This window comes from Ictalurus punctatus, chromosome 2 (assembly GCF_001660625.3).
Source record: "Ictalurus punctatus breed USDA103 chromosome 2, Coco_2.0, whole genome shotgun sequence".
In the NCBI taxonomy this organism is placed as follows: Eukaryota; Metazoa; Chordata; class Actinopteri; order Siluriformes; family Ictaluridae; genus Ictalurus; species Ictalurus punctatus.
In genome coordinates this window covers 21,371,860-21,383,626 of record NC_030417.2, presented here as the reverse complement: position 1 = coordinate 21,383,626, position 11,767 = coordinate 21,371,860, and the positions used below count along the sequence as shown (strand labels likewise).

The 11,767-nt window shown below is 38.9% G+C and overlaps 1 protein-coding gene across 1 annotated transcript in view; it reads right to left on the bottom strand.

The window, feature by feature from the left end:
• Positions 1-4,596: 4,596 nt before the first annotated feature.
• cacna1aa (calcium channel, voltage-dependent, P/Q type, alpha 1A subunit, a) overlaps positions 4,597-11,767 on the bottom strand; it is a 108,417-nt gene continuing 101,246 nt past the window's right edge. Inside the window, exons 47-48 of the mRNA XM_053673874.1 lie at positions 8,882-9,117; positions 4,597-8,309 (exon numbers count right to left, since the gene is read on the bottom strand). Coding sequence (XP_053529849.1) covers positions 7,737-8,309; positions 8,882-9,117 — 809 coding nt within the window. The 3' untranslated portion in view covers positions 4,597-7,736. The remainder of the gene's footprint in view (positions 8,310-8,881; positions 9,118-11,767) is intronic.

Here is an 11,767-nt window from a genome sequence, read left to right as displayed (position 1 = left end):
AGACATTAATGGCTGTGTGTTGAGTTATTTTGAGGGGGATAGAAAATTTACACTGTTACACAAGCTGTTCACTCACTACTTTACATTGTAACAAAGTGTCATTTCTTCAGTGTTGTCACATGAAAAGATATAATCAAATATTTACAAAAATGTGAGGGGTGTACTCACTTTTGTGAGATACTGTACATAGTGACTAACCGCTCCAGGTGGAGAATTATTCGGGGTTAAAGATAAAATCTTCAGGGCTACAGCCCCAGTGCCCAGGCCAGGTTACGCTCCTACCTAAAAGCAATATTATCAAGTAATATTATGAGCCAAATTTGGCACCTTCTGTGGTTCCCCCGGTAAATTCAGCATCTGGCTCATATTCAGGTTTGTTCGCTGACAGTTTCATCATCAGATCCACCATCAAAAAAAAATTTTCATAACCTTTTTTACCCATCTTTACCACAGGTGCCAATAATTCTGAATATGATTTTACCTAGCTTTTATAATTGAAATGAATGAGCTGTAATTAATTTTGTTCCCTCATATGAGCGAGCATTGGAAATGTTTCATCTTGAGCTCCTTATGGGACGGCCCATGTGCGTCATGTGGTCTCAGAGGGATTCATCCCTGAGGAACTTGAGCATCGGAAACCTGTTCATCAAAAACTTGGACAACTTGATGAACACCTTGAACACCCTTTTTGACACATTCTCGTTCTTTGGGAAGGTCCTGTCTTGCAAGGTTCGGGCTTTGAACTGTTTGTATTTGTATAGCATGATTAGCATGCTTTTTATACTAAAGTCCTTTATGAGTTCTGTTTAATATAAATTGTATGTGGACATGACGTGTTTCTCTTGAAGGTTGTAGGTATGTGTAAATTACTACCTTTTAGCAGTCTGGGTTTTAATGTCAGAGATCTTTTTACTCTTGCTCTTTTGTGTTTAACTAATTCCAATTTATTTTTATTGAAATCCTTATATTGTTGATATAAAGGTTCTGTTTGGTCATATGAGGGTATTTCAGCTTGTAATTTTTGTGGCATAGGCATAAAGACTCTAAGAGCAGTGCCTCTGTTGTGTTACAGCTTCATTGAATACTTTAAGTCCCCTGAGGAGTGCGAGGCCGAGGTGGGTTGCTGGGACAGGAAGAAGAAAGAGGAACGTCAGGCTTACCCTACCCATCAGAAGAGGCAGAGGATGGCGAACATGTAGGTTAATAACATACAGAACATCTACCAACCTGCCCTGTCCAGATTATTTAATACATTTTATACCCCTAGCCAGTTCAGGTATTTCATGTGTTCCAGCTCAAGCACACCTGGTGCAACTAATGAGGCCCTTGATAAGTTGCATCAGATGTGCTTGAGACAACACCTGTTTTGCATATTTGTGCTGTTGTGAGGGATTCTATTCAGGGGGTTGAATAATTTTGAGGCTGGAGAAATCATTATTTGCAGGCATTTTGCATTTTCAGTTGAATTCAGGAAAACCACTCGAAGCATTCGTTGTGTTGAAATATTTAAATTGCTTTTACATTGTTTACATTGTAAACAGCTGAAAGTCTGTAAATGTTGACAGTAAACCTGATTGCAACAGTATGTATACACACACACACACACACACACACACACACACACACACATATAAGCTATAAGCCATAATCATCAAGATTAAAACAAACAAAAAAATGGCTTGAAGTATTTCACTTTATGTGTAATGAATGTAGAACATATGAAAGTTCCATGTTTTGAATTAAATTATGGAAAAAAGTAACTTTTCCATGATATTCTAATTTTCTGAGATGCACCCGTGTATATATACGAACATAGAACTAGAACATAATGTCACTTAAAAAGTAATTTCTCAGAGATCATACCATATGATTAATAACTAAACCAAATTACATTGCTGAAATTAGACTTTTGAGAAATTACAAGGGAGTGGTAAACATGCATCTCTTACCTCATCAGTGTTTGCAACATGTTGATCATTCATTTATTGATGTAAATGAAGAATTTAATTATTGCTAATTATTTTATATGAACTGACAGCTTTCAGAATTCACTGCAGTGAAAAGAGAACCTTCAAATGAAAATGATATTTGATTAATTGGTTTGCTGTTTTACTATGTTATAGCAAAAAAGAACAGAATCTGGGAAGGTGTCACTCAACCTGATCTGACTTCAGCAGAAATTTCAAGCAGAAGCACAGACCAGTATGAATGTTGCATTGTACAAATAGAAATTAAGATCCAATAAGAACGCAGTTTGCATTTTAAGGGAACTAATTTGAATGGCATGTCTGTTTTCAACTGCATACCCTAACCCAAATGGTGCACAGATATCTAACGCTTTCATTTATTTCTCATGTTAAGAATCACATGCTGTGTATTATGGGTAATACATGCCACTTAGGTAAGATAAAAGGACATTACAACATTAAGAGGTGGACTCCACTTTGTTAAACGGATCCTAAGATGTTGACTTTATTTAATTGCTGATATTTTAGTGAAAAATTTTAATTACACAAATTTCACCATTTGGGATATTTACAGTAAACATTAATAAACAATTAGCTAAAGATTGTTTTGGTTTAAAAAAAAAACAAAAAAAACATGATTGAGTGAAGCAAGTAAACACCTGTAAAATGTGATGTTGCAGAACTGCTGTCATTTGCCCTGACAATCATGTAATAGTAACTCACAGCATGTTACTGTTAGAGCAGTCAAGTTTGAATTAAAAGAAATGTATAAACCATCAAAACTATCTCATACATAATCTGTTATTTCTTCCATCCTCCGTCCAGCAGCTTAAACATAAAAAAAGAGTCAAAGGAATGATGTATGGGTGTAAAATACATATCCTTGCCCAATTTAACAAAAGGTTTTTCCACATTTGTTTTTATTTCATTTTTATGACAGAAGTTATAATGTGTCCTGAACATATTGTTGAAGTGTCTCACCTCCAAGTTTGAAAAAAAAAGAATAAATAAATTTCAGTTTGCAAAGTCATTTATCTCTTTAGATTTTTTTGTCTTTTTTTATTTTGTTTAAAAATAGAAAGAAAAGGAACATGATGCTTTTAAAAACATTTCTCCATAATCATTTTTCAATAATACTCTTTTTTTTTTTATTCCTGAAGATGAAGTTCCACGGTATGGCATGCACATAGCACATGCAGTTCTTGAATTAAATACTTTCACTTTTTTGTTCTGAATCTTTTTTGGGGGATTTTGTCATTTTCTTTTCATGGCGGCTCCTATGCTGCTGGTTACAGTTGTATGGGTTTGTAGTTGAGTTGATGACAAGAGTGAGAAAAAATGTCTTCACACACAGACAGACAGACAGAGAAACACCCACACACCCACATACACACCCATATCCACACCCACACCCACATACACACACACACCCAATCCTGCATGCTACAGTTTCTGGCTCCCACTTGCTTTACTACCTTATACATGATGTAGTGCATATCAGCCTCGTAATTAGAGGTGGGTTATGTAAGCTATATATTGTTTGGTATATATTGGTTAGCAGTTATATAAGCTTCCTTCAACTCATTTTTATTGTTTCTATAATAGTTTCTATAAGAGCAGGTCCAGATGTGGAGAGTAAACAAAATGATGAACAAGAAATCCTATATTTTATGATATTATACACAATATAATAATGATATCACATTGAAAATGATTTATTTGTTTTATATTTTGGGTCATTTTAAATATATTATGTATGAATTAACTGCAGTGCAATGTGTAACACAGAGAAATGGGTGAGGTGGGCTGAAAGTTTCCTTCCTGAAAGTGAGTTAATTTTAATTTAAATACCAGCAGTAGCTTTAACACTAAACTGCTTAGCTCTGCCTTATTTAGTTATTTATTTAATTTTTATAAAAGCATCTGGCAAATAAAAAAAACTGTAAAAAGACAAAAACACCTTAAATAACTGAAAGCTACTTTTTTTCCTTTTTTTGTTATTTTATTTTATTTATTTATTTTTTTTTTTAAACCACTGTTCTAAAATTTAGGGTTGCTGCACAGTATGTTATCAACAATTCTCAATCAAGCATTTTGCATTATGTAAATTTTGTTGTGTGTTGTAAAGGTTTAACTAAGCCAATTATAAAGTTTAATTAAGGCTTTAGAAGGACGGTGTCCAGAGAAACGTTAAAACCACTAACATCGTTCAAATGGTTAAATATATCACATTAATTTATTAGCCCTTTAAACACACAGGATTTGTCAGTGGGTCCATTTTTACTTTTCTCATTCTATAAACTCACCTGTAGTATAAGTTTCACTGTAGTTACTAATGTAAACTGATTTACAATGAATAATTAAATAACTGAAGTCAATGTTACATTCCTAAACACACAAGCTAATGCTCAATTAGCAGTGGGAGCCTTTAGCTGTACCTCCAACACTGTGATCAGTGATCACATACAGTTTGATACACCCACACACACCCACACACACACACACACACACACACACACACACACACACACACACACACACACACACACATATATATATATATATATATATATATATATATATATATATATATATATATATATATATATATATATATATATAAACACACACACACACACAAGTTCTGTGTAAAAATAAAGGATTAAGTTCTTTCTTGCTCTCTCTTGCTCAGACACACACACTCACACAATGTGCTATGCATGTTATTATTAAATGCTACATATATAATGATGCCTGTGTGCTTCAGAACGAGTTTTGGCAGTGAATTTTTACAACTAAAATCAGGTGTTGAGAATAACTGGGAAGTACTGATTACATTTGGGCCTCAGGGACACAAAGATCAGTGGGACACAAGAGACAGAGGTTTTGGCAGAAAAGGCCCGGTCAATGTTTCAACCCATGCAATCTGATTGGCTGTGTTACATGTTCCTGTGTTCCTGTGCAGTCTGATTGGCTGTGTCACATGTCCTGAACACAGAATGGTGCACCACGTAAATCCTAAATCCACATGTACAGAAGATTGACAGAAATATGGAACACAAAAAGTGTGAAAATGAGTCAGGTCTGCCGACTCGTGCTGTGGGGCACAGTGCCATCTACTAGTCCAGTGGAGGTAGTGGAGCTCTGTTCCTTTCTCAAACATACAGCCACATCACAATATTCTAACACATAGCATCCCTAATGGACATACTTGAAATTGGAGAGTAAATTTAAATGATTAAACTGATTTCATTTATGTAAAAAGGCAAACATTACTCCTGAATGCAACAGTGCACACTGGGGCTTTTCCATTTTGTGTTAGTCTCAGGTTTTACACGTGTGGTCCATTAACATGTTCTCTGCTATCATCAGCTATGATGATATATATTTAGGATATGCAATTTTTGAATGATTGGAATCATAAAAAATAAGATATTCCTGTAGATTTGAGCTCAGGTTAATTAAATCTTAATTATGTACACCTGTATTAATTCACAATATACATATATTATGCTTTATACCTAATAATTTGACATTCTAGGAAAATAGCAGTTTTTTACATATACGACAGTATGTGTTTTTACTTTTGATGAGTAAGGGACATGTGTGCATTAAAAATACTAATGAAGACTAGGTTAGCTGGAGGTCAAAGGTGAGACAATCATGGCCCAGAATGCATCACTTTTACAGAGCTCCACATACCACATGAACAGAACCACACCGAAACAAATATGGCAATACAAAGAGCACAGCTGAGTCAAAAACAAAATCAAAGTCATCATCATCATGATTATCATTATCATCATCATCAGCATCGTCATCTTTTCTTCTGGAGGTATCATCATCAATAACAAATCTAATAGAAAGATGAAAAGGTTCTCTCTCTCATCACCTCCTCCACTCCCTTCTCACTCCATCACACCCTGGAAGACTAGAGTAAGGGGAAAAGAGTCCATATGTATAAACAGGCTGTGTGTGTGTGTGTGTGTGTGTGTGTGTGTGTGTGTGTGTGTGTGTGTGTGTGCGCTTAAATGTATGATATTTTGTGCAAATGAGCAAATTATGAATAAATTGTGAGATGAATGCAAATAATGTTACAAAATGCTTTTTATCTCCAAAATAATTGTTCAAACTTTTGATTCAATAATAATCTACCAATCTTAATGTGTTTTTATCATGATCGTAATCCTTTTAGTAGCAGCATTGGCCATATGGCAATAAATAAGTTACAAAAGTGGGACTCTATCCCACTTTACTGTAGTAAGCAGGCAGAAGATTTAAAAATGGGGAGTGTTGGCCTCTTGTCCCCTTTGTGCCATCCCTAAAAGTGCGAGGGGCAATTTCAGAGAGGTGTGAAGGGCAGAAGCCAGGGACAGGAGAGAGAACTTTACAGACATAATGAAAAGACCAAGAAAATTCACCCCACCCCAATTCATTCAAAGTTTCTTTGTTATTTTTTTTGTTGTTGCTTCAATCATGCAAGGGATTTTTTTTATTCTAGGAGTTCAAACAAAGCTGAGCAGTGCAACAGAAGAATCAAGCTTCAATGTCTCTAACAAGAAGCAGAAGAAGAAGAAGAAGAAGAAGAAGAAGAGGAAGAAGAGGAAAAAGGAGAAGCCATAGAAGAAGGAAGAGTGAAGACTGGTTCATTTTTTTTTCATCCCCTCTTTTCATTTGTGTTTCTTCTCTCTCAAGTTTTAAGGGTCAGGAGCTGTGAGGGCCTGGATTCCCAAATACAGTCAGGGTGTGTGTGCCCCAGCCCAAACCTACCATATAAGCAAAACCCACCCTCTCTCTGTCTCTCTCTCTCTCTCTCTCTCTCTCTCTCTTTCACACACACACACACCCACCCACACACACACACACACACACACACACACACACACACACACACACACACACACACACACACAGGGCCAGTGGCCTTCTCACCCTCACAGAAATAATTATTAACAGTAAACACAGATGATAAAACTCATCAATATTACCCAACATGTGGGTGGATTTTTGCAATAGACGGTGCTCCAGTCAAGTTGAGTAAAGGGAGTGGTGAATCTCCATGTTTAGATTGTGAACTTATCAACTGTTCTGAGGTTTTTCACCACAGTTGTGGCTTTTGTCAGTTTGTCTGCAGAAGATACACAACATATCCAAAAAAGCAGACACTCCTCCTGTCAACAATAGCATTCTGCATGTTCACTTCCCTTATAAAGAGTTATTTATCATTTTTCAGATTTTCTTATCCCCCACCCCAACCCACCTCCTTTTTCTGATCACATAACAAGTCATCCAGTCCTGTGCAGGAAAAAAAGCAGGCAGTAGAGATAAAGAAAAAGGGAACATAAATGAAAAGAAGGGAAGCATGCCTCAATATTCCCCTGAGCCTCCAATCACACTTTTGCTGTGCTCTCTCTGGAACATGCACACGTAGGGGTGTCACTGCCTTTGCTGCAAGTGACTCTTGCCTGCAGTTGGGTCCTGTTCCAGCAACTGCTGGCATGTTCCCTAACCCTAACATTTGTTCCTCTCCACCTCCCTCACCTCTCCCCAAAGGCTAGCACCAATATACTTCCCGGTGTTAGCCCTAGGGCAAGGAGACTCAGGGAACTGCTTCTCTCTTGCCTCTAGTGATGTCTAATTTTTTCAGAGGCTTCCAGAATTCAAGGCAAAACTGAATTCTGATGCAAAACATCTAGTCTCTGACTGTGTCTCATTCCAGCAACTCTTCCTTTCTTGTGTCCTTGCTCCCTCCCTCCCCTCTCCCAGAGGCTAGCACCAGTCATCCTCATCTGTCTCACTGTAGGGTTCATGCAGCCCTTTCCTGGGCCCTCTGGGATGCGGAGGCTTGTGAGGTGCACTGTGAGGGGGTGCGTGTCGCTGTGGCGAAGGTGAGGAGGAACGGTACCCGTTAGGCATGCGACGAGCACCGGGTGGGCGAGCAGTCCTAGGTGAACGGGGGTGTGGTGGTGGATTATGTGGGTGTGGGTTGCCCTGTCCTGGGTTTGGCTCGTAAGCAGGTGGCTCGCACCGTTCAAAATCATAAAAGCCGTCGCCTGGTCCGCTTTCGGACGAACCTGGGCACCATCGGGCACGGCGGCCAGAGCCATGATGCGGGGGTACAGGTGGTTCAGGCACAGGTGGAGAGAAGCGCCTCTGGGTTGGGGTGGGTAGGCGGCTCTGTGGACCCGAAGGCGGTGTTCCAACTGGTTTACGGACCACAGGTGAGTAGGTGACGTGCGGGCGTGGGGTGGCAGGTGTCTGGGGCAGTTGGCGTCGACCTCGCCGAGGCGTGCTCGTCCCAGATGTTGAGGGCACGGGGCTGCCGCTCACCGAACTACTGCCCTACATGAAAATGGGACAAGGCAAATAAAACAAAAAAGAACGACAAAATTTATCCACAAAACAAGAGCGAAAGAGAGAGAGGAAGAGAGGGAGAGAGAAGACAACGACACAGCAACAGTAAGGAGGGAAAAAGTACAGTTGTGAAAAAGTAAAAGAACACACAGAGAAGCAGGACAGTGCAAATGCAAAAACGACAAAAAAAAGAAATGATCCAATGTTGAGAAGCAACATGTTACACAGAGGACAAAGACAAAAAAGAGACCAAAACAGGAGAAAACAAATGAAGAGGAGTTGAATTCCATTGGAACGGTGGAAAATAACTAGAACCAGTCATCATGTCATCTTTTCTACAGAATAAGCTCTGTGAGGTTTATGATAAATTCACTTTTACATCCTAATTTCAGGCTCTTCCTGTCTGGCATAATCCTACGGACCTCTACTACAAACATACACATGTTCCAGTGGACAGTGGAAAAAAAACACAGCACAGTGCAAAGGGAGCTTCAAAATCCATCAGTATCGATGGATTCACTGTGGAGCAAGGTAAGCATGTGATTTTCATGCAAGCCCACCTGTCGGTGAGTAAGGCACTCTCGGCCCTCACTGGGTGACCGGGACCAGCGACGCTGCCGGTGCCCATAGTCTCCTCGCTCTCTCTCAGGTGTGTAGCGCTCCTTCTCCACTGAGCTGTGATGGTGATGGTGGTGGTGGTGGTGGTGGTGGCGCCGCTCTTTGGCACGACCACGTTCTTTCTCTTTGGGTGGCATGTCGCCTGACTGCGTGGTAGTGCTCAGATCCGTGCCTAGACCTACAACATTACCATGGGAGTCAGCTTCAGTATTCAATGATGAAATACCTAATCAACTAATAAAATTAAAAATTGTGTATAGAACTTTGTTCCAAGGCAGTGTTACAGAAATGTGTATGTATGTGTATGTAGATTTACATTCCTAATGAACACACCAGAAGTGACCGTGGCGAGGAAAATCTTGCTGCAACACAACAACCTATAAAAATACTATTAACTTTAAGCCATTATAAATATAATGTGCATTATTTTTTGGCTTGGGGATAACAACAAAACAGCAACATTATGATTATTATTATTATTATAGTTATTATTATTAGGATTAGTAGTAGTAGTATTTCCAAACCAAAAACTAATAATATTTAGTGGATTCAGAAAGTATTCAGACCTCTTTACTTGTTGCACACTTTATTGTGTTGTGGATTTGAATTTGAATGGATATAATTGACATTTTTACCCATCAATCTATACTTAATCACTCATAATGGTTAAGTGAAAACATATTTTTTGACATTTTCAAAAAATTATTTAAAATTAAAAACTGAAATCTCTGAAGTATTCAGATTCTTTATTCAATACTTTGTAGAAGCCCTTTGGCAGCAATTTCAGCAACAAGTCTTCTTGGATATGTCTCGACAAGTTTTGCACACCTGGATTTGGGCAGTTTATCCCATTCTTCATGGCAGATCTTCTCCAGCTCCATCAGATTAGATGGAGAGCATCTGTGAACTGCCATCTTCAGGACTTTGGCCGGGCTCTCAAGGACATTCAGAGACTTGCCCTGAAGCAACTCCAGTGTTGTTTTGGCTGTATGCTTAGGGTCATTGTCATGTTGAAAGTCACTCCAATCTAAGTTTGCGTATGCTCTGGAGGTGGTTTTCTTCATGGATGTATTAAAAACATGTATGTGGACATGTATTTGGATGTGTCAGCCTCCCTCTCCCTGCCACTGATAAGCATCCTGTAGCATGGTGCTGTCACCATCATGGTTCACTGTAGGGATGGTATTAGACAGGTGATGTGCAGTGCCTGTTTTTTTGCCAGACATAGTACATATAGAGTGCACTTTTTTAGATATAGAGTAAAATTTTTGGTTAATCAGACAATGTAGGCCTAATTTAAGGAGTGCTGCAGATATGTCCTTCCAACAGGTTCTCCCATCTCTGCACAGGACTTTTGGAGCTCTTGGGTTGGGTTCTTTCTTGACTGTTGGGTTCTTTCTTAACTTTATTTTGACCAAGGCCCTTCTTTCCTGGATTCCCAATTTGGCCAAACTCTAAGAAGGTTCAAGTTTGTGCCAAATTTCTTCCATTTCACAATTATTGAGGCCACTGTTGTCCTGGGAACACTAAAAGCCTTAGAAATTGTTTTTGTATCTGGGGTTTGAATACTTTCTGAATGTACTGTAACTCTAATGACCTAAAGGGAATTGTATGGGTATAGATTGTTGAATATGTGCAGGGAGTTTTTCCTCATCACTGTCGCCTCTGGTATGTTAATTAATAATATTAATAATACAGGATAAGCTCTTTGAAGTTTATGACAAATTAATTCACTTTCTAATTTCAGGCTCATGAATTTTAAAACATATCCCAGTCCATGCTTATTTCTGGCCAGGTTTTCCAGCATTTTAACCGCCAGCTGGATAATTACTTCCACCCAAAACCTCCCTTTCATGTACATCAGCACTGATGATGCCTATTTTTGCAAAGTCTTTTGCAAAGTGCGTAATACCGAGCTTTATAGTTTAACTTGCAAGCACTGGTTGGAATAAGATGCATGTTATTGGTTCTGTCTGTCTTGGCTGTATGCTTGTGATCAGATCACCCGGGATGGATGTTAATACAAAGTAGGAACAGTACCTTAGAGATGAGGTGCCGAGATAAGAGTGCATAGATCCACTGACTAAACTCAAAGTACTCCATGAGTGGAAAAGGTCTAGCAAGTTAGCTCTTCCTCAATCAAAGAAGATATAATGATGTAACCCTATGCATTTGAGGAATATTGGAAGCAACAATCACAGAGCACTTTATTAGAAACACCTGTACATCTACTCATTCATGCAATAATCTAATCAGCCAAATGTCATCAGTATAATGTATAAAATCATGCAAAAACAGGCCAGCACCTTCAGGTAATGTTTACATCAACCATCAGAATGGGGAAAATGTGATCTCAGTGATTTTGACTGTGGCATGTTTGTTGGTGTCAGATGGGCAGAAACACCTTGTTGATGAGAGAGGTTAACAGAGAATGGCCAAAACTGGTTTGAGCTGACAGAAAGGCTACAGTAACTCATATGACCATTCTGTACCATTGTGGTGAGCAGAAAAGCATGTCAGAATACACACCATGTCAAACTTTGAGGGGGAAAGGCTACAACAGCAGAAGACCATGTCAGGTTCCACTTGTATCAGCCATGAACAGAAAGCTGAGGCTGCAGTGGGCACAGGCTCACCAAAACTGGACAGTTGAAGACTGGAAAACATAGCCTGGTCTGATTAATCTCAATTTCTGCTGAGGCACACAGATGGCACCAATTTGGCAGAATTTGGCACCAAAAGCATAAATCCATGGACCCAGCCTGCCTTGTCAATGCAACACTTATATAGCACTTTTTTATCCTTAGCAGATCTACAAAGTGCTTTAA